Source organism: Lissotriton vulgaris, chromosome 7 (genome assembly GCF_964263255.1).
Source record: "Lissotriton vulgaris chromosome 7, aLisVul1.2, whole genome shotgun sequence".
NCBI lineage: Eukaryota > Metazoa > Chordata > Amphibia > Caudata > Salamandridae > Lissotriton > Lissotriton vulgaris.
This window is the reverse complement of record NC_141695.1, coordinates 376,838,000-376,862,412: the sequence shown is the minus strand read 5'-3', so window position 1 is coordinate 376,862,412 and position 24,413 is coordinate 376,838,000. Positions and strand designations below refer to the sequence as shown.

General features: G+C 45.9%; 1 protein-coding gene across 1 annotated transcript in view; it reads right to left on the bottom strand.

Moving 5' to 3' along the window:
• The window catches only part of SYT5 (synaptotagmin 5), a 535,210-nt gene that overhangs the window by 109,851 nt on the left and 400,946 nt on the right, over positions 1-24,413 (bottom strand). The window contains exon 5 of the mRNA XM_086930314.1: positions 15,861-16,028. Within this exon, the coding sequence (XP_086786440.1) occupies positions 15,861-16,028 (168 nt within the window). The remainder of the gene's footprint in view (positions 1-15,860; positions 16,029-24,413) is intronic.

Here is a 24,413-nt window from a genome sequence, read left to right as displayed (position 1 = left end):
TCGGTGTATGAATGAAAACGCATGCGAAATCGTGAGACAAATTGAGAAAGAAGGAGAATTGCTGCAAGAGGGAACGAGTGACGTCAGCATAGAACCGCGCTGAGATTGGTTAGTTTGTCAGACGTCAGCGAAGAGTCGCACTGGGATAGGCCGATTAGCGAGAGCCGCGTAGGGATTGGTTGGTTGGTTGTCAGTGGGACGTAAACAAGGAAGAGTAAAGGGAAAATTGTAAATTATCGAAAATGAAGTGTTTTAAGAGTTTAAGAGCACTCTTTAGGAGAAATAGAAGAAACGTATATGCCGGAGAGGAAGCTCCACCAGAAGGCACACCAGCTTATTATATGGCAGTGAATGTAGGCTTGCACTCGATATTATGGATTTCCGAGTGGAATAAGCTGACTGAAGGGAGTAAGGAACTGACGTTTCTGAGATTCGGAACGTTTAAACTAGATGTGTTGAACGAACTAAAAGCGGTAATGCTTGCAACAAGACCTCTACCGAGGCCAACACAGTTCGAAGCACTTAGTGTATGGTTTAGAACAGCACACGAAAAGAGCGTAAAGAGGCGCCAAGAAAGAGTGAGACGATCAGTAAAGGCAGTACAGGATGCCAAATGGGATGAGGAAGCTAAGAAATGGAGAGTACAAAAGATAGAAGCAGATAAACTGTACCCGATGCTAGAAGTTACGGGAGAAAAGAAACCTCTAGAGGAAGAAGAGGAAAGCGAGACAGAAGAGGATCTGATAGAGAGGCTATTGACAGATAGACCACCTCCGTACAGCGGAGGGGCCGCAAGTCCTATATTACCACAAGAGGACGGAGCTAGATGGGGGGAATATAAATCGATCCCAGTAACAGATTGGGATGCCAAGAAAGAGGAGGAAGTACCTCAATCTAGTTCCGAACAGAGAGTAGTGGGAAGATTCGTGGTCCAGAAAATGCCAGAAACGCAACATGTAAGGTCTTATCAAATGCCGGATGCTCTACAAGTACCGGTTACCATAGGCCCTATTGTGTCAATCTACAACCCGGAAGGGGTCCAGCAGGAGGAACAGGCACGATGGGGTAGGGAAAGGGCAGAGATGGAGAATAGGGATACCATGATGAATCCTCAGAGACAGATATTAGCACCGATGAGTCGGAGTACTCCATTAGATGCAGCAACAGGTCCCTGGGTAGAACAAGGGCGTCAAAGAGGGCCAATGGACTTAAGGGGACCAAAACCGAAAACCCATAAAGAATTAAGGGAATACCTGAAAGAATGGGATACTGCCGAAGAGGCTCGGAGTAAAAGTTTAGAAACAGGAGCAGAGTGGAGAGACCAGGATAACCGGATCCTCTCTCATTGTGGAGCTGGCGAAAGCAGCCCGGAGTGGGAGAGAGGGAGTCAGGAAAGCAGAGGAATTAATTGTCCTACTATTGGCGGCAATAGGCAAATGTGTGACGACAGGAGTACAGGGTGTGGCGAAGTGCCTCGCGTCACCTTTAGTGAAGGAGAACGAAGGACGCAGGAGTACCGTAATACTTTCAGATGCACTCACCATACCCCGGGGGAAACAGTGCAACATTGGACTCACGGGAACATGGAGAGTCGTGAAGGGTCTCGCCATGCATCCGGTGAGCGCGAGCGAAGTCATGAGAATATAGGGAGTCGCGAAACGTCTCGCCATACTTCTGGTGATCAAGAACGAGATCGCGGGAGCATGGAGGGCCATGAAGGACCTTATCGTTTATTGAGCGACACCAGACAGCAAGCGAGTTACAGTGGTTTAGAACAGAACGGTGGATCCTATCTCAAATCTGGAGAAACCGAGCCAAAAAGGCGCAGTGTAGGGATGGGGGATGGAGTAATGTTCCACCACACCCCACGGGAAGATGGAAAGGCTTGGGATCTAGAGAGGTGGGAACAAAGAGATGGAAGGAAAACTCCTCATAACTCACCTGTGCTTAGGCGTAGGGCGCATAGTGGAGGTGAGAGAGGTATGAGCGAACCACCTAGGACTGACATACTGAGAGCCGAAATAAAAGCCAGACGGATTGATGTAATGAGCCTAAAATCAGACTTAGATGAAATAATTGATGGCACCGTGAAAATAGAGAGGTTAGAATTGTACGCACCAGATGAAATATTGTTCTTAGCCAAGGATGTTACTCGGAGAGCGAGGTCAGCTCATGAAAATCTATCAAATTTGGCAAATAGATATATGATAGACCTGTCACGAACCAAAGCTTTACAGCCCAATCATAGGCTAAATTGCACAGACCTCGATTTGGATGAACGTAGAACGATTGGACTAAGAGTACACATACGGGAACTAGTCATGTGTATCAGAATATGGAGAGATCTGGATAGATGGGAGGAAAAATGGTCTAAGAAGGGATCTGTTAGGAGAAGTACAATTGCGAAGTCCCAAGATACAGACCTAATGCGAATGGAAGCTTTCCCTTTGCGAGAAATCGCGAACGGAAATTACGTTCATGTACCCTGGAGTAGGGGGGATTTGGCGGCATTTACCAATTCCTTCCCGAAGTTAAGAGAAAATCCCGTTGAGTGGTACAAGCAGGTAGAGAGGTTCGTAAAGATCTCTAAGGTGCTGTGGATCGATTTGAACACATTGTTCGATATCGTAGTACCCGGAGATTTGTGGACGGCATGCAAGCTTAATGTTGAATGGCCTACCTGTGAGCCTCCGAGAGATAACCGGACGAATGGTCCATCAGACAGAGTCATGGAAAAATACGAAAGAGTAATAACATGGCTAAAGGAGAAAGTGCCAGTACAAGATATAGACTGGGTTAAGATAGATCGAACAACTCAAGAGCCCAAAGAGACAGTTCACGAGTTCTATGAGAGGCTACTGAAAGCATTTAAACAATACAGTGGGTTAGACGTAATGGATCCTAAGGACATAGGACAGTTTGTATCGAAGTTTGTTTTAGGATTAAGACCAGACATAAGCCTGATGATACAACAGCATCTGATTTGTTGGCAGAACAAACCTTTAGACGAAATTCTGAGGTATGCAAGGTACTGTAGCGATGAAATAGATTCAAAGGCAAAGAAACTCAAGGAAAAATTAATGCTGGTACAAATGCAAGCAGCTGGAAAGGGTGGACAGCGGCAACAGGGAACAGGAGCGCAAGCAAAGAAACAGAATAATCAGAGCAGAGATGAGGAAGAAAGACCGAGACCGAGAATGGATATCGCGACACTGAAAAAGACAACGAGGTGTCATCAGTGTAACGAAGTGGGACATTGGAGACGCGAGTGTCCTTACAATGTTGAGACAGGGGAATAAGAACAAGAGGAGGAAGAGGTACAGAATAACGTGGTTAAGGGAGCCGCAGCCCCGAAGGGAAAGTTTATCAAAGGGGGGACTCAGACTCCTCGAGCCCCGTTTCCTCAACCGCCTCGCATTACAAATGGAGGGAAAACCTATAGACAAATGCCATTGTTTGTAGGAGGAGAAGAATGCTACTACGTTGATCCTCTTACAGGGCAACGAGTGAATAGGGAGGAAGACTGTACTCTAGGAGCAGCCCTGGAAGTAGATCAGAGAGGACCATACGTAGAGGCTGAAGTAGCTGGATGTCCTACAACCTTTTTGGTAGATACGGGTGCTACTCGATCTACGTTGAGATCAGCGGTAGTCCCAGGTTTGCCAATCTCGGGAGAGACGATTCAGGTGGTAGGAGTCGCAAACAAGAGGATGACGAATCCTCTGACCGAACCAGTGTCAGTAAAGATAGGGAATTACAGTGACGAACATCAGTTTGTGATCTGTGATTCTAGCCCTGTGTGTTTGCTAGGAAGAGATCTGTTGTGTAAACTAAATTGCACAATACATTGTACACCTGAAGGAGTAGAAGTGCAGACTAATGATGAGGATGCCGATTTTAAAGTTGTAAACTCGCAAGAGTGCGTGGAACTATATCCTACCTTAACAGTGGAGGAACTTCCACAGGATTTGAGGGAGAAAGTGTCAGCTGAGGTGTGGGATTTTACTGGAGAAGGAATAGGACTGATCAAAGGAGTAGAACCAGTAAAAATCATGGTAAGACCCAATGCTGAGTATCCAAGAACCCCACAATACAAGTTGACTCCAGAGACGATTGCAGGAATAAAGCCTGTGATCGAATACATGATTAAACAGGGAATACTGAAGGAGATCGTGGGAAGTCCATGTAACTCCCCGATTATGGGTTTGCAGAAGCCTAGTGGAAAATACAGAATAGTGCAGGATCTTCGGAAGATTAATAATATTGTTGTCTCATGTTGTCCAGTGGTACCGAATCCATCAGTGATATTATTTCAGATACCGTTCCAAGCTGAATGGTTTACAGTGATAGATTTATGCCAGGCTTTCTTTTCGATTCCTTTAGATGAAGAGAGCCAGTATCTTTTCGCTTTTAAGCTGTAAGATCGCGTCTTAACATGGTGTCGTATCCCTCAGGGGTATACAGAAAGCCCATCGATCTTTAACCAGTTATTAAAAAGAAATCTTGAAAGTCTAGTACTGCCCAAGAATTCGGTTCTAGTCCAGTACATAGACGACCTCCTAGTTGCGTCAGAAACTGAGGAAGCTTGCAGAGAAGACACCATAACCTTGTTAAATCACTTGGCCGAGAACGGACACAAGGTGTCTCCAAGTAAATTGCAATATTGTATGACTGAGGTGCAATACTTGGGCCATAGGATTGAAAAGGGAAAGCGGAAGGTGTCTCCAGACAGAATAGAGGCGATCATGAAAATGAACGCGCCTACAACACAAAGAGAAGTCAGGATGTTTCTAGGTATGGTCGGTTATTGTCGGCAGTGGATAGCCAACTTCTCACTGAAGGCAAAACCTTTATTGCAACTGACGCACAAAGGAGTAAGTGATCCGGTACCATGGGACAAAGATTGTTTGATGGCGTTTTTGCAGCTGAGGGAGGACTTATGTCGCGCCCCAGCTTTAGGAATGCCTGATTACACAAAACCATTTTTGCTTTACTGCTGCGAAAGAGAGGGATGCGCGTTAGCAGTTTTGGCCCAGATCCACAGAGATGCGCGCAGGCCAGTGGCGTATTTTTCGGCTACATTAGATCCAGTAGCCGCAGCGTTGCCCGGATGTCTCAAATCCGTAGCTGCAACGGGTGTCAGCATTGAACGTTCTGAAAGCGTAGTCATGGGTCATCAGTTAGTTGTGTATGTACCACATTCTGTAGAACTGTTAATGACCAGGACTAAGACTCAGCATCTGACAAATAGCAGGCTCACACGCTACGAGCAAGTCATACTGGCTGCCGAGAATGTGACCCTAAAAAGATGCTCCGTCTTGAATCCTGCAACTTTGATGCCACTTCCAAATGAGATAGATGACGAAGTTTGTACAGATCATGACTGCCTTGATGTGACTGAACTATGCACCAAACCGAGACCCGATATTGTAGATGAGCCATTGACTGACCCTGATGAAATATTCTTTGTTGATGGTTCATGTGTAAGAGACAATGTCGGTCAGCTGAGAGCAGCTTATGCAGTTTGCACAATTACGAGAGTAATAGAAGCCGCTTGCCTGGAAGGAGTACACTCCGCTCAGGTAGCTGAAATTGTTGCTTTGACTCGTGCTTGCTTAGCGGGCGACAAACTTCGAGTCACCATATACACCGATAGCCAGTATGGTTTCGGGGTAGTTCACGATTACGGGCAGTTATGGTCTCAAAGAGGTTACATGACCTCCTCGGGTTCTCCCATTAGGAATGGAGAATTCGTGAGACTTTTGTTAGAAGCATTGCAAGGTCCGACAGCTATAGCAGTGGTCAAATGTGCAGCGCATACAAAAAATGTTGACTTTGTATCACTAGGTAACCGCTATGCGGATGAAGTAGCGCGTTACTGCGCAGAACAGGGATATTCTCACACTGATGTAAAAGTGGGGGGAATCCAGGAAAGAACTGAATTGACAATGTTGTTGGATACTGTAGATACGTGGGATGAATTAAGAAGTGTTCAGGAAAATGCACCAGATGACGAGAAAAAGAGTTGGGAAACAGCGGGTTGTTCCAGAAGCGAGATGAATTTCTGGATCTCCGGCGATGGGAGAGCAGTTTTACCAAATGAACTTGTTAGTCCAATGGCAAGGAAATTGCATGGATCAGCACACATAGGTAGAGATGCTATGGTGAGAGTATTCAGACAAACGTGGTTTAATCCCAAATTTAGAGTAGCGGCAGAAGCAGTGTGTCAGAGATGTACGATCTGTCAGCAACTAAATGTGGGCAAGAGAACACCAGTTACATTGAGTCATATTGGGAGGTCTGGGGGCCTTTCAATAGGATGCAGCTTGATTTTATAGAAATGCCTAAATGCAACAGACTCAGATACGTTTTAGTGATTGTTTGCATATTTTCTAGATGGGTTGAGGCTTACCCTACACGTAGGTGCGATACACTTACAGTAGCAAAACTGTTACTTAGAGAGTTGATACCGAGGTTTGGGGTGCCATCCTCTTTGGAATCGGATAGAGGAACTCATTTTAACAGCGAAATAGTGAAGATGCTATGTTCAGCTTTAAATATCGATCAGAAACTTCATTGCAGCTATCGACCAGAAGCTTCAGGGATTGTAGAGCAAATCAACAGCACGATAAAGTCCAGACTTGCCAAAGTTTGTTCAGCAACATCCCTGAGTTGGCCAGACGCACTTCCAGTGGTTCTTATGAGCATACGTAGCACACCGGATAGAAAAACAGGTCTCTCTCCACATGAAGTACTAATGGGGAGAGCTATGAGATTGCCATCGGTTCCGACTGCAGCGCTAGTGAACATCACAGACGATTTGATCTTGGACTACTGTAAGGGACTATCTGATGCCGTTAATTCTGTGTCCCTCCAGGTCCAGGCTGCAGAGGTTCCATCAGCACAAGATTTGTGCCATGACCTGAGTCCGGGGGACTGGGTCCTGGTGAAGAAGCATGTCAGGAAGAACTGCTTAGACGTGCGCTGGAGAGGACCGTTTCAAGTTATACTTGTGACGAATACTGCAGTAAAGTGTGGAGGTCTGCCAAACTGGATACATGCCTCACACACCCGAAGAGTGCCAACACCTCTAGAAGAGACAGCTCCTCTCTCGGATGAGAATCCAGCGGAAAGCGGAGAAGCCATAGAGGGGGAAAGCCAAGCTGTGGAGGTGAGCGAAGAGGCTGAGACTGAAACGGAACAGGTCGACGAAGGTCAGGACATCAGTGAGACCGAAGTCGCCTCAGGAGAAGAAAGTAATTGGGAGTCCGACACAGATATCGAACAAACTGAGAGTGACCAAGAGACCGGTCCAAGAACAAGGAGCAGGAGAACAAAGAGAGACGAAGCCAGTTGGCCGGAGAGAAGGAAAAGGTCAAGCTCGGAAGAAAAGCAAGAAAGAACTCTTGTTCCAATTGCAGAGGAATCAGACCAAGAGGAGGAAACTACAGACTCAGGAACTGAAAGTCCAAGGAGATCGAGAAGGGTACGTGTGCCCTGCAGAAGGTACGCCACCCCAGAGTGGACTTATCTAGCAGATGTCTTGGGGACAGAAATCTGGGAGAGTGAAGAAAGTGAAAGTAATCGATCACGATCCATTTGTGGCAGTGGAGATATGGATGTTGACGCCTGGACTCGAGACTGAGGGGTTACTGACTTTCACACTTCCCATACCCCCATATTTGAGTCAAATTCAAGATTTAGTGCTAAAAAGATTACAATTTCCAACTTTTGGCCAGCAAATGCCAGAAGAAGAAGAAAAAGTTATTCGTTTTGAATTATTAGAAATTGTTGTGAAAGCTGCAGGTGCGAAAATAATTGTTGATGCATAAAAGACTTTTGTGTATAAGCTATAAAGAAGAAGATAACCTAGCGCCGAGTGGAAAGAAGAATAAAATTAGGGATTACATTTAGAGGACGGAGAAGGGTTAGGGTTGTCTGTTGCTAAAAGAGAAAAGACATTGTTGCGAAAAAGAGACTTTGTTGATAAAAAGCACTTTACAGACTGAGAAAGCAAATAAAGCAAACAAAGACTGGAAAAGAAGAACTTTTCGCAAAAGAAGGAGCTACGCTGTTTTGATAACATGGAGAACGGCAACCCAAACCGAAAAGCTAGATGTATAATAGGTACACTAATAGCAGTAGTAATTTTTCTCATAATTACAGTAGTGACAATATCATACATAATAGGACATGAAAGTGATAAAGAAACAGCAAATGTAAAGCCTATAACGACTTTGAGACCTGCTCTTGTGGGGAAAAAGGAGGAGAGCAATGTTATACGTGAAAAGGCGTTATTGGCAAATGAAGCTCGTAGATTACATGTAGACGAGTCACAGGGAAACTTTAGGTCAAACGCATATGCTAAATTGTTATATGAGTATATCGATGCCATGGAGGCCAAAGATTGCTATGTTTGTATGCAATTGCCGGCTTCTGTAGACGAAGGCATTAGATATCATCATCTCCCATTGACTTATGGGATAACATGTAGTTTACTGCTTAGTATATTTTATGGTAGAGAAGGATTTGAGTACTACTTTTCAAATTATGATTCGGTACTGCCTGAAGTTCCGAATTATAAGCAAATGAATAAGTGGGACTATTACAAAAAGGAGGATAGACTAGCCAAATTCTTTCTTCCTTGGGATACACTAGATACATCATACGCACGCAGAAATAATCTAACTTGCAAGGTGTCAGAGGTTGAGAAAAGGTTCATAGGACAAGTAGATGATAGATACAGAAGGCAGAAGATTCTAAAAATGTCAGGACAATGGAAGACGGATTGGACCGAGGAAGAGAAGGCACATAAAAAGAAGGGTAGCAATGGTCCAATAGCATTGGATAGGACGCAGAAAGGGAAGTTATGTTTAACTCGAAGCAAAACGTATTACGAGAATGTATTTGTAGGTGAAGTGAATTGTGAACATGCTTTTAGATTGGAGTACTATACGAAAGATTTTATGAAAGAGATGCAAGTTATTCCGAATGTGTATTTTGTATGTGGAAGAAATGCCTATGTAAAACTACCTGACAATTGGTATGGTTCGTGTTACTTGGCAATTGTCTTCCCCAAAATATATCATGCAAAGGATGTGGCGATAATAGAAGGAAAGGCTTCGAGGAGAGCGAAAAGGGAAGTAGGAGATGCAGAAGTAGTAGGAGATGTATTTGGAGCAATGTTTCCGATGTTAGGTTTAATACTTAACGATGTTAAGATCAGGAGACTGGCTACAGTTGTAGATAGATTATCTGCAAGTACTGCAAGGTCATTAATGTTGGTAGAAGGCGAGATGCAGTCGATTAGAGCAATGGTTCTTCAGAACCGACTTGCTTTAGATGTACTGCTAGCAAAAGAAGGCGGAGTTTGTAAGGCTTTGAAGGTCCAGGAATGTTGTACTTATATTCCTGATAATTCAAAACCACTTGAGAAAGTCATACGGAACATTACACAGATTCATCAAGAGATCGAAGATTTATCAAAAATAAATGTTTGGGAAAAAGTTGGTCATGGAGTAGGAAAGGTTGGGAGTTGGTTTGCCAACCTTGGGAAAAGCATAGTATGGTACATTATAAAGCCTGTATTGATAGTATTAATTTGTATAATCACATTGTTAGGTTTAGTAAAATTATATAAATGGTATAGGTCGAACTGGTTACAATGAACAATGAGAGAGCAAGAAAGGAAATTAGCTGCTTTACAAGATCAACAGTACAAAAGCTTAAGAGCTCTCGAAACGATGAAAAGAGGGAATATTGTAACTAGTTCTGTTTAGAGATGTTATTCAAATTGCATTTAGTGATGACTCCTAGAAGTCATCAAAGGGGGGACTGAGAGAGCGCAAATTTGAATAAAAATTATGTATAGGGCATATTTACAAGCACATTGAATAACGTAGGAATGAAATGTATATCGTAGTGTGAAGTTGACACTTATAGTATATAGATAACTGATATAATCCAAAGTAATATAGGAAATGTAACTGTATTCACTTTAGAACATGTATTAGATTTAGAAGGCCCGTATACGTAATGGGCTGATGTAGAAATGTGTAGAAATACTTACGAAATATAGAACGTGCAAAGTAGAATTCATGTACGTGTGTAACCTTTAAACGGAGAAGCGGCGAGAAATGAAACGTGAAGAAATGTGTAGAACATGTATAAAACGATATAGAGAATGAGAATATAAAGTTATGCTTTACGAAGTCTATATTCTATGTACAATGTATTCACATATAGGTAGCGAACTTTTGCTAAATACGAAAATATATGTTAAATGTTATTCTGTGTAGAAGGCTTTTTGTGAGAATGTTAGAAAGGTTTAGGTCATTTGTGATTCTAACCGGACTGACCAAAGGTTAGCAGGAGCACAGTCCAATGTATATAATTTAGCTGACTTACAGGAGTCGTAAATAGCTTGATGTGGACGTGAGAGCCAAGAAGTCTAGCACTTGTTAGATTTAAGGTGACAACGCTGGACAAGGTTTATGGCCTGAACGTGATAAGAAGCGCTTAGAATTTGAGACTTGTTTTGAATGACCATTCACAGGACCTAGAAGGGTCAAGAATAGCAGTTGTAAGTTAAAGTCTTGTTTAAGTTCACATGACTTTTGATCTGAAAGTGTCAGTAGAAGTCGCCAACAAGAAGATGAAGATGACATCTAAAGAAGAAAGGTCAACTTAACGGACGGCGAAAGAGATGAAGCAATGGACGAAGCTAGAAGCTGACATCATCGGGGAAAGTCCGTGGTGGGCGTCAAGGGGCGTTCCACCCACACTGTGATTGTGTATTTTAGGGACAGCACCCCGGGGATAAGATAGCGAATTGCTCAGAGGGAAATAGCCAAGGCGATTGGCTCAGAACAGCTCAGAGAGAGAAGGGCGAAGGGTAGATGACTTGAGCAGATGCGCTGAGAGAGATCAGAGCGTAAGAGAGCAGTAGGCCGAGGACCCTTAATAAGAGCGGATGGGTAGGCAGAGAGGGTACTGCTTCTTAAACTTAAGTTACCTTTAGAGGCTAAGAGAGTTTGAACTTCTTTGGAAGTCAAACTGCTGACACCTTTTTTAGGTTAGGAACTGGCGAAGTAGGGATGTCACATAGCATAGAGTAGGGACAGATTTAACGTGATACTTTTCTTTTTCTGTAGATGACGCCAAGGAACCACTTTACTTCGAAGCTTTAAATTGCTGATATTGGAATTGATTTTGTATTCTTTTGTATACTTTGAGGTTTATCCTGAGCGGATTGTAATTGCATCCAACTTTGACTTTTATATAAAAACTTTCAAACTTTATCGGTTGTAAGTGGTTCTTCCGAGTGGCGTCAGTTAATGGGGTTTGTCTAACCTATGCGGGGGTTGTCTTTTACTCAATGACAGATACTAGCGGTCCAAAATAGATGAATGAGATAAGTTATTAAATTGATCATAAATTGATATCAAAATCTCATTCCCCGCATACTCACTGGGATTCGGATCTGTGTCTAAACATGTAAGGGAGAAACACTGAAACTTGTAGGCAATGCATTAATCTAGTGAACCACCAGAGGCGGCTCCAAGGGATGTCCTCATGGAGATCATGTGCAGGCCCATGATCACCGCTGGCGAGAAATGCTGATTCAGTAATATGTTGCCACCAATAACAGGGTTTGCACATACGCACAAGACAAAACGGCAAAACAAGCCATGTGCAGGCATGAACCTTAAAGGGCTCTTTATGGAGTGATGAAAGTCGAGAATAGCAATACATTTGTTAGCATTTTGATTATTTCTGGGTGACCCCATCCTCTCTCTGGGAGATTCACTTCTCGACTGGATTACTCAAGCACAAAGCCTGCTCCAGCAGTGGACATATTTATATCCGGCTCTCCGGTGTGGAACCTAGAGGCGTTGACTACACTGGACAGAGAACAATCTACTTATGATCTCTGTCCACCAGGGCATAACCAGCTGGCGTATTTTCAATGCGTTCTTACCAGGCGGACGGTAATGTACTGTAAAGAGGGCCATGATTTTGTAGGGATTTGAATGGCATTTTACAGGTTGTGCAAAAGGAAGTATGCATTGAATGAGCAAATGCACAGGAACAGAAAGCATGATTCTGGATAAATAACATATTCTGTGATTGTAAAGAGTATATGGATAATGACTCGACCAAGAATGTGCTCCTTGCTCTAAATGTGTTGAATGATAAAAAGGGCAGTTGTGGCTTGGCTCAGAGATGTGAGGCAATGCCCGCAGCGAGAGCGGATATCGCAATGCCCGCAGCGAGAGCGGATACTGCTCTAAAAAATCGACCCTTCCCACACAGGCCCTTTTGCGATAATCTAGCTCTGTTTTTCAATGAAAAAATAGAAGCCATCATTCGCAACTTGAGTACCTCCCCTACTCTGGTCTGCCCCCCGTGCTCTGGGGAAGGTAATATAGACATCGGAGCGGGAAACCCAGGTTGGCAGCCTGCGGACTGTCTGCTAGAGCTCCCCCTATTACTGAGGCAGACTTCGACAGACTGGCTCGCGGTATCTCATCTGGATCTCCTCTGGACCCTATCCCCCACAAAATCTGGAAGGCTTCCGGAGAGGAACTCTTTCCTACTCTCTGCAGGATCTGTAATCAATCTCTGCGTAGTGGCACAGTTCCTGCTTCTTGGAAGCATGCTCTTGTTTCGCCACTGCTAAAAAAACCCTCCCTAAATCCAGAGTGCCTACAGAATTACAGACCCATCTCCTTGCTACCGTCCCCTGCAAAAATCGCTGAGCGTTGGGTGAGCTCATGTCTCTCCAAACATTTGGAGCAGCATCAATTTCTGGACGAAATACAATTCGGTTTCCGCCCAGCCCACGGCACCGAAACAGCCCTACTCACTGCCATGGAGGACCTTCGAATGCGTGCAGACAGGGGTCAGGCAGTAGCTCTGATTCTGCTGGACTTGTCTGCCGCATTTCATACGGTAAATCATGGGATTCTATTGGAGAGACTGAGGGAAGCCGGGGTGGGTGGCATTGCCCTGCACTGGTTTCGTTCCTTCCTGTGGGATAGGAAGCAGGCTGTATCCCTTCCTCCATTTCAATCGGCTTTCTCCCCGGTGTATCATGGGGTGCCTCAAGGCTCGTCCATCAGCTCAATTTTATTTAATGTGTATCTCAAACCATTGATCACGTTGATAAAATCTCACAGGCTAAAGGCTATCAATTACGCAGACGACACTCAACTCATTCTCTCTTGGGAGGGTGAGGAATCGATTCCTTTGGAATCCTTTCATGACTGTCTGCGAGACACGGCTGGCTGGCTACACAACAACTCACTGCAGTTTAACGCCTCCAAAACGGAGGTTTTGTTCTGTGCCGGAAGTCGGATCCCTCGCCCTTTCCCGGTGGATTTTTGGCACCCAGAATCCTCGGAAAAATCCCAGCCGGTCACCCTGTTCGCAATCTGGGTGTTATGATGGACAACAAACTCAGCATGGAAGCCCAGGTTGCGAAAACAGTGTCCACCTGTTCGGCCCTCATTCGATCCCTACGTAAGATCCTGCCACTACTTCCCTTACAGGCCCGGGCTTTAAAAGTCAGGTGTACTATTCTATGTCGCCTCGACTAATGTAATGCGCTGCTACTCGAGTCTCCAGCCTTGCTGTTAGACAGACTTCAAAGAGTACAATCTGCCGCTGCTAAATTGGCCCTCGGCTGGCCTAGGAGATCCTCGGCCACAGCGGCGATGGCGATGGCCGAACTCCACTGGCTCCCGTTGAAACAACGAGTGGCCTTTAAATCCCTCTGTCTTGTTTTCAAGGCCTTGCATGGACTTGGGCCCAGCTCTCTGCAAACCATGTTTGACTGGTACACCCCAACCAGAGCACTTCGCTCTACAACGGCATGCCTTGTAAAAGTGCAGAGATTTTAAAAAGCTAGGACCGGAGGCAGATCCTTCAGAGTTGCGGCTGCTAAACTCTGGAACAGTATGCCCCTAGATATCCGTCAAACGAAAGAACTCCTTCCTTTCAGGAAACGTGTCAAAACCTGGCTGTTTCCGAAGTGTTAACTTGCTGGCCACTGTACTGCTGCTCTCCCCCGTGCTTCCCCCCTTGGAGATATCTCAGCGCCAGGATGCCTGTAAGGTGACAGCCGCGCTATACAAATGTTTTAAATAAATAAATAAATAAATAAATGAGAAAATGAAAGAGCCTCCACTGAATATTCAGGGGTTCAGCAGGAGGAGCTGTTGGAACATGCAAAGGATTCCTGTGCATAAGACTCTTCCTTTTTGCTTGAAGTCCAACCCCAGCTTCCACCCCTGCCATGAAGGGAGAGTCCAAATATCATGGGGAGCTCAGAGTCATGCTGCAGCCTGTGTCATAGGCCAAATGGCATGGCATCTGAAATGGCCGAGCAGCGGATGTTGATGTGGTCCTTAGCGGGCATTTCTCATTCACTGGGGATCTCAAAAAAAGGTCAACGTGCAGAGCAATTTTCGGGTAGCTTTTCGATTCATCTGCATTAAAGCTTCGGGTGGAAGTGTACTACAGTCTGGACTCCTGGACACTGTGGGATGTGACTCAGTATTTTAGTCGTTTGAAGGCTCGTTGGTGGCGCAAGTGAGAGAAGACACATAATAGGACCTTGCAGAGCAGCAAACGTATGCCAGTGTCTGATGCCGTCTGCTCCTGTGCCCCAGTACAGCTTCTGTGAGACAGAGAAAGCTTTAACATAGGTAGTGATTCATGAACATTGACAGAGGACGTGAATTAATATCAAGCTCCCGAGACATCAAAGGACTATGGGACGGATTCAAATGAAAACTACAGAAAGTATTCACAGATGTGTTTTACTTCCTATTGTTGCCAAGTCTTCACGACTCATGAGAGGAGGGATATCAAGGGCAGCGTTGCGGGTACCAAAGGGCAAGATAGGGGTATCAACTACTTCCCCAATCTGAGCTGCTTCTCATGGATAGCCCTAATTGGAATATTGAGAGGTATGTAAAGTGGACACACACATTCAGGACAAGAGATGTGTCATTACTAGCAGCATTTATTTTGGACTTGAGCCAAAGGTTTTAAAAGGTTAAAAGTCTGCTCTGGTAGGTTTCTGTCTACATTTGGGTAGATTTTTGACTTTTGGGGGATTCAGAATGAATTATATAAGTGAATCAGGAAATCCATGACAGAGGTTTGCAAAAGTGCGCATACTATGCACAATTTCTCATGCAGATTTTCCACAGTGCATTATTCCTATCACAGCATGGAAACTGCATAGACTCCATGACATATGAGATGTTCCTTATCCTTTCTCACCTTTGAAGGGCACTTATGATTGCCTTTCACAGGAACAATTTCATGTGAATTTTCAGGAAGATAAACTACCTGCACATGTTTCTAATACTCCCATATTTATATGTTTGGGGGTGTTCACTGCATGTTGTAGGGCTACCTTGACATGTAACACTGCCTTAATTGTCCCTCCCGCAAATGTACAACAGTTGAAAAGTTCCCATGATGTTGGATTTTCTTTAAATGCAATTTATGATCATAAAATGTCACTATTATTTATTTTCCTACTCGGGATGGAAAAAGCAGTAGTGGGTTTAGAAATGTAATAATCATGTGCAGATTCCAAAAGGGTACCATACACCAAAACGGTATCAGCTTTCAAGTGTTTAGTGGCAGGCTGCCTTGCACAGATTTCAAAGGTTTTTTTCTAAGTCGGTGTCTCTGGGAAGCTGTTAGGGCTGAGCACCTGCCTGCTGCTTCACTCTAATTTCCCTGGATAGCAGTTTGCCACCTTGTGAATATTTTCCTCCTTTCTTGCCACACCCACGGACCAGGACTTTTCTTCTTATCCAGGCATTCCCTCTACTTACCTTGAACGTGAAGGACTCGTTGAAGGTGGGGTTCAGGGTCTTTCTATGAACTTTGGTCTCATACTTCTTCTTCTTGTCTGGCAGCAGGTAGACTTTGACGTAAGGATCAGACGTCCCGCCAATGTCCAGAGCAGGCAAGTCAGCTGCTTGGATGATCCCAACCACCAGCTATACAGAGGGGGAGAAAATAAACATATTGAGGGGGTTAACTTGTAATACAAATGTACATTATATATATCTCTTAATTTGATCGCACCTTTCGTTCCCGTATGCTCCCTCGCCAAAGCACTGCATGACGTTGCTATTGCACACTGCAGTAGCTTTAATCTCATTTCCTCCACTTTACATGCCACAGATGCTGTTTGGTTATATTTTAAACCTGTTTACGCAGAGAAGTCTTAGCTACAAAAGCTGACAAAGCCTTGATTTGAATCAAGTGTGCCAAAGTGTTCCATAGTTTATTTGATAACTAATAACAGCTGCACTTGAGTGACCTCTGCAAGTTCATTTGCTCAGTCGCACAATATACAATGGATTTAACCACGCAAGAACATAATCTCTCTAACACAATCTCCACATAATTGAGTGTAATTTGAAAATACATTTACTTTCTTACACTTAGGTTAAGCAAAATAGGTTAGAACACCTGTTCCTTGCAAAATTCTCCATTTGGTGTTGCATAGTAGTATCGCTGCACCTTTAAAAATCTGCAGTCACAACTCCTAGGATTAATCTCAACCCAAACCACCTAAAAATCACCACCCACAATCCACAAAAACATGTGGCTCGTAAACTCTCAATATTCCCGAACCTAATCATAGAAAAACGTCACAGATCCAAACATCCCTACAGCCACACACACTAATCTAATACACATGCCCCACACATAATACCTAATAAGACTCCCATACACTTCAGCCACTTCCACCTTAGACTCAATTCCCAATCTGCCCCAAATCACTCACTTGACACTGCAGATCTTCTTACCCTACAGAAACACGATAAACCCTTTTCACACCAATGTCATCATGTGTCTCTGCTGACATATCCTGGGTGAATAACAATATCCACGACTTCCCCATCCCACAAAATTGGTAGGGGTCTTGTCATCATCCAGAAGCCTGTTTCTCTTCATCACCTCGTCCATTTCCATACATCAGCTATCTCTGAATACTTCTCAACCGGCCTCTCTATATCCTCTTCGCACCATACCACATTGAACCCTCCTAGAAATACTCTGCTTTTGACAAGCCAAATCAAAACATTGACCTTAAGTCATTACTGAGGCGAAGAACAAAGCAAAGTGATTTCAAAGCAGTTACAGCCACTAACCCGCTCCTATTTCACCTCATCATCCCACACTCTTTGTTGAAGGCGATCAACATTATCATCTTCTTCTTGCTCAGAATGCCACCATAAACAGCACTGATCTTCACACAGTGAGCCCATATGCAACCCTAAAATACCCACCTCAGGCTACTCACTGGCAGTTCCCCCTTTTACCAAAGAGCATCTATCAATGTTCGATTTATCTAATGATGACCTAGTTCTTGCATCCATCATTAAACCACTATTTCAAAGTGCCATCTCCCCCTATTATGCTTTTGTGAAAACACCTCCCTCCGAAATGGAACCTTGCCAACTGCAATGAAAACCACAAAAATACTCAGGAGGTTGAGCTCTTAAGAAATGTAAAACATATTGGCCCATCATACACCTGTATCACCTCAACGGGCACCTCAGGCACTAAAATGGCTCCCCTCATTCCTCACAGAAAACAGTATGTTCAAGTGGACTACTCAAGGTTCCATCCTAGCACCTATGATAGTTAGTCTACCATGAAGATCCTTCTAGCCAGTGCTCTAAGTGGGCCAGGGCCTGGCACGGCTGAACCCTCAAAAAACAAACAACTGATCATTGAACCAGGGCCTAGAGGAACTCTCCATTGGCGTATTTTGCCAGCTGAAGGAAATAGCTGCACCTGCCTGCTTGTCACGCGCGGGAGATACAACATCACTGGAAGTTCCATTTGTGGCAGAGACAAAGCAACATGGTGGATGCTGTTCTTTACCACTGGTGGTCCAGGGCCTAAAATACAACTGACTGTCCAAGGGTAGTTACAGGAAACAGTCTCTGCACAGCTTACTTTCAATTTACTTTGCCAAGGTTTTACTGCTTATAGCACTGAATAGGGTGCTGCATACACTGTTGAAAAATATATTTTTGTCTGCCGATTTTGGCTATTTTGTCTGTCCAGTATCAGTCTTTATGAATTATTCGAACAGAGGATTTTAGTCCACATGGTCGTGCCTTTAGTTACAAAGGCCATGTTTTTTGTGGAGGTTTCTTAAACATATACAACCACCTTTTTATCCCATTTAAAGCAAGACTTTTAGCCAATCAAGTAGCTCCCTTTACCAACACGCAGGATGAAACTGAGCACTATCTTAAAATGTCCTTCGCAACTGACACATGCCATGTAAAACACTGTCTACATTTCACTGGATTTTCCACCACCTGCACGCAACTACATTCCACAAAAACAACATTCATACAACGGTATCAAACAGACTCTGAGTTGATTGAATAACATGCAACAGACGGCTTCACCCGCTCTGCCAAAACCAAATCCTACGGCTTCTACATTGACCTTTTACAATAATGAAGTCTTGGTATAAGATCAGCCTCCTATGCAAGATGTCTCCCAGGCCGCCTCTTCCTGGTCCTGGCCCACACTGAGACAGGTAATGCTGTCCTCCTTCGGTTCACTGACTCCGCATTCAACCAACCCATAACTAGAGGATGAAAGTTTGACCACATCACCTCATACTCAAAACTCTCCACAGGCTTCAGATGGATAAAAAAATCAAATGTCAATCCGTCCGCATCATCTACAAGGATATGCAAACACACCTCTCTGCTTAGCAGAAAAACTCTCATCCACATTGCCACTGCCACTCCTGTAATGTGGTAGTTTCCCCCAAGGAAGACGCTGCAGCCACTGTGTAGTTTGAACAATTATTTATTTCCAACTTTCCCTAAAGAGCGCCGAGCCGCTGCTGCTCGTATTCGGCTCTTCGCGCCAATGCACGCGATACGCGCGCAGCCCCAACATGGCCGCCGGCATGTCACGTCGCCGACGTGACGTGCAACCACTAGACTGCGCCACTACATATCTCCCCTTTTTTCCAACACAGAAACAATTTAACTTACAGTCCGCCGTTCATGTCAAAGTCTCGGAACCTTGCTGGCTTGACCACCACTCTACCCCTCCGGGTCAGTCTCACCGGGGTAGTGGGGGCCACTCCTTCATTTCTTCCTCCGCTTCCTAGTGCAGCCGTGCTTCCATCTCCTCTACTCAGGTCCTCTCCGACCGCCTGCTCCTGGTCGCCGTCACCAGTCCTTTCCCTTTGCTGTTCTCCTCCTCTCACATCCGGTTCTGCCTCCAGATGTTTCTGCTGGACAGTTCCTTTTTCCTTGTCTCCTAAGTCTGCTCCGCCTTGGTCCCAACTTAGAATCTTGTTGCATCTTGCCATGCGGTCTTGTGACCATACGTTTCCGTCGCTCAGCAAGGCCGCTCTGCCCAGTACTTCCTTCACCTGCATGGGCTTGCTGTATTTACTCTCTCCTTTCCTTTGTAGCGTGGCCAACTTTACTCGCACCCATTCTCCTTTTTCCAGTTCAGTGTCTTTCACGTTTCTCCGGTTGTCGTAGTGTTTGGTGTAAACGGCTTGTGCTTTCTCCAGGTTGGCTCGCACCACTGCTGGGGACCACTCGCTCGTTATTGTTTTCTCTTTCCACACCGATTGTCTTGGGTGAATGGTTCGCGGCCTCTCAATATCTGGAAGGGGCTATAACCAGTCCCTGTGGGGGTGATCCTGTACGCCGACACCATGTGCCATATCTCCTTTTCCCAGTCCTTGTTGTCAGAGATGGCGGCTTGAACCGACCCCATCACCACTCTGTTAAAACGCTCTAATAGACCGTTCCCAGCAGGGTGGTATATGGATGTGTGCTTTGCTAGGATGCCGTTCCTTTGCATAAAATTGTTCCATTTCTCTGATCTGAATTGGGGGCCATTGTCGCTTAGGATGGACTTTGGGATACCTTCCCTCACAAAAGTGTCGGCCAGAAATGTTATAATGGTCTCAGTGTCCATTGCCTCGTCTACCTTCAATTCCGGCCACTTCGAGTACCTGTACACGAGAACACATACATACTTTTGGACTCCATGTACGTCTAAGATCGGGCCTAGAATATCCACCGACAACTCCTCCCACGGATTTCTTGGGGGGTCACATTTGCCTAGAGCTGGACGCAGAGGTTTGAGAGTCTTATCTGTGCCTTGGCACCGTGAACAGTCTCTGACGTGTCTCTCGGCCCTTACATCCATTCCTGGCCACCAGTAGTTTTGCTTGGCCCTCAATTTCAGTTTACCAATTCCCAGGTGTCCCTCGTGAAGCATGTCCAATAGTTTGGGGATGATGCCTGTTGGGGGGATGACCTTCTCTCCCCTGTACACAAATACTCCTCGGTCGTCCATCGACAACTCTTCCCTGGCTTCAAAATATGGGTTGAGGTCCCCGCGGGTCTGTCTCTTGTCAGGCCATTCACTTCTTCTAGGATCTGGTCTGGTCTTCCTCGTACGCCTGTTTCTATTCTTGATGGCTGATAGTGTTTTCCTGGTCTTCCGTGAGTGCTACCCATTCTTCTGTTCCCACTTTGTCTTCTTCGCTCGGCTCCATGGCTGCTGCTCTGCTCAGATAGTCTGCCACTCTGTTCTTGCTACCTGGGATATACTCCACGTCGTATCTGAATTTGAGCAGTTTCAGCGTCATTTTGGAAATCCTGGGCGTAGCGTTGGCATGTCCACTCGGTGTTAGCACTTTCAGTAGGGGCTTATGATCCGTCCTCAATTGGAACCGTGTGCCCCATAGGAACTGCCTGAATCTGGTCATAGCCCACACCACTGCCAGCATTTTTTTTTCTATTACGCTGTACTTCTTTTCTGTTTCACTCAGCGTGCGGGATGCAAAGCTGAGCGTCTCCATCCTTCCTTGCCCTCGGTCCTGCATGAGGACAGCACCCAGCCCCTTATCGCTGGCATCTGTGGTCAGTACTGTCCTCCCTTGGGGGTCGTACCCTTGGAGTGGTATTGCTCCTGCTACTTCTTTCTTGATGACATCAAATTCCCCTTGTGCTTCCTCTGACCAGCGAAATTCTGTATTGTCTCTCGTCAGCTGCCTCATGTGATGGGTCTTGGAGGCGAAGTGCTGCACAAACTTGCTATAATACTCCGCCATTCCTATAAATGATCTGACTTCTTCTTTGTTAGTGGGCGGAGGTGCCTCACAGATCGCTTTCACGTTCTCTGCTTTCGGAGTCACTCCTCGTACTCCTATTTCGTGTCCTAAGTAGGTCACCGACTCCATTCCAATCCGGCACTTGGTCCATTCCGCTGTGAGGCCCTTTCCCTCTAGGATCTTCAGTACTTTGCTGAGTTTTACGTCATGGTCGGGTCTATCTCGCCCCATCACCAGGATGTCGTCCTGGAAGTATTGGACATCGGTCGCGTCTTTGAACAATTGGTGCATCAGCTTCTGGAATACTGCTGCCGCCGAGGCCAGCCCGAACGGCATGCGGCGGAACTGATAACACCCGAACGGGGTGATGAACGATGTGAGTCTGCGGCTCTCCGGGTGTAGTGCAATCTGGTGGTAGGCTGAGGTCAAGTCTATCGTGGAGTACCACTTGATTCCCCTGGTGCTGGCCAGCATCTCCTCTATTCTGGGTAAGGGGAACCTCTCCACCACAATGTTCTTGTTCAGTTCGCGCAGGTCGACACACAGCCTAACCTTCCCGCTGGGTTTCTTAACTACCACCAGAGGCACCAGCCACTCAGCACATGTGATGGGCTCAATGATCCCCTTTCTCTCTAAGTCCTGAAGTTCTTCCCGTACTGCTTCTCTCACTGCCAAAGGGTCATTTCTCGCTTTGTGGGCTACTGGTACGGCATCTTCTTTCAGAATGATTTTATGTGAGAATTTCTCCAATCTTCCTACAGTGCCACCAAATACCTTGGGGTATTCGCTCCTCCATCTGTTGAGGTCTGGCCATGCTTCCGGTTCCGTTAGTAGTATTTGCTCTTTGCCTCCCGGATCCAGCTTGATGCCCAGGTCGCCTTGGTCTAACCATCCTAGGACCGAAGGACCCTTCTCTGACATGTAGAGCTTGCAGTAAGCAGACTGGCCTCTAAATTCGAAGTTTAATGGTCTGAATCCTGCTATTGGTATGCGGTCCCCATTGTACGTGACGGGGCGGATGTCCAGCTTCTCCAGTTCTGGGCCTAGATGCGGTGCAAAGCTCTCCTCCCATACCGCTCTCTGGACGATGGTGTAGGGTGAGCCCTTGTCGGCCACCGCGCTAATTGGAATTCCTCCTATCGACATCTCCAGTACAGGTTTCATTGTCCTTCTGCCGTCGACACCCAGGACTTGGCCATCCACGCTCAACACCTGATCATAGATGCAGAGTACCGTGACGACGTCCTCCTCAGTCCCATCTTCTTGTTCGTCGCTTCCTTGACCGACGTATCTCACCGTGCCTTTGGAGGCCTTCTTCCGACATACCTTCTCATAGTGGCCGACTATTCCGCAATACATGCATTTGGCGCGGAATGCTGGGCACTTCCTGTCGTATCTGCACGTGGACGCCAGCCGCTTCAGTGCCGCCACATATTCTTCCACCGTCTCTCCTGGGCGTTGCTTTCTCTGCTGGAAATTGAATCTATCCACAGATACACACACCGCCGATCTGAAGTGTTCATTCAGGTCATCAATTGCGTGGGCGTACACATCATCGTCCGTGCTTGCTCTCTGTTTTGGTACCAGGCTTTTGTAGATTCTCAGACCTTCCGGGCATAGGTTTAGCAACAAGATGTGTTTTTTTCTCGTGGGTTTGAACTGCTCTTCATTTTTGTCTTCCAAGACTCCTATGAAATTATCAATGTATTCTCTCCAGTCCTCCCACTTCATAAGTGGTTCTCCGGGTCTGGATAGAAACTGCACCGGCGCCATTGCATATCCAGCTTGCGCGCTCATCTTCTCACTCTTAACCGTGGGTTGTACGCTCCCTTGGCTTCTAGGACTCCCCGGCGTGTTGTCTTGTTCTTCCTTGCTAGCGTGGGCCTGGGGACTACCTGCGTCAGCCCCCTCACTCTTTTGTGAGGTATCCAGCGCGGTTCCCCCTGTCTTGTGGGTCGTAGCGTGATCGGGCGCGCTTTACTTTGCGTCTCTGGGGTCTGTCCACCCACTGTGGTTTAGCTGTCCCCCCCTTCTGGGCGCTCTTGGGTTCTGCCACGCTCTTTAGGGTCTGGTACCTGTGTGGTAGCTGTTGGTCTTTCCTGGCCCTCTGTTCCTCTGGCCACCTGGCTCCGTGGTCCTGCTTGCTGCTGGTGTTTTTTTCTTGCCCACCAGTGTATTTGCTGTTTCCCTCGGTGCTTCCTTGCTGTAGGGGGGGGGTCTACCATCCCACCCTCGTCGCCATTGTAATGTGGTAGTTTTAGGCATGAGCGAATTTTGCGGATCTCGCGTTCGCGAATTTTGCGGATTTGCGGATTCGCAATCCGCAAAATCCGCGAATTCCCGCGAATTAGCGGATTTTTTTTTTTTGTGTTCGCCCGTGTTTCTGCCAGTTCGCGAGGGTTTTGTACACTTTCGCAAATTGCGAACTTACCTGTCGGGTCGCAAGTTTCGCGAACTTGTTGTTTCTACGTGTCCAGCCTGTTTGGGACACTCTTCTTCATCACTGCCACTCTCTGTCACCACTGCCACTCTCTGACTACTCATGCCACCCTCTGGCCCACCCATGCCACCCTCTGTTTCATCACCACACCCTCTGGTTGTCCAGTGTACATTATTTTCGGCAAAGCAAAGCACACCTTCCCTGCCTCAAGTGACCTGAATTAATTTGGGGCTGATTAATGTGTCACAGAATATTTTTTTAGCTGGCACCTGCTTCCTTAGTGTGCCCTGATTAGTGATCTTTTGCACTTGCTAAGTGCTTTCATTGTTGCAAAATTAGTTACAACACCTGCCCTGCCCCAACTGACAATAATGAATTAGGGGCTGATTAATGGATTTTAACTTCCAGCCTGGCTCCTGCTTGTCTCCCTTAGCTGTAATTCAGGACCTTTGTGGCATATGTGTAACTATTCTGAGGTTCAGAGCAGGGTCACATAATAGTTTCAACTGGCAACTGAACTCTGGAGGGGCCCCTCAGGAAGCACTACAGGAAATGGCTACTAATGATGAGCCTGAACTTTTGAACCTGGTAAGTAGTTACTTTCAGTTTTGCTAAGATCGTATTTCTGCAATTTTGCACTTATTCGCGGGGCGCGAACTCACGCGAACTCACGCGAACAGTGCGAGCAGTGCGAGCAAAATCCGCTGCTCGCGGATTTGCGGATTTTGCGGGAGATTCGCAAATCTCGCGGATTGCGGATTTCCCGAAAATCCGCAAAATCCGCGAGCGGAACGGATTTTCCGCCCACCC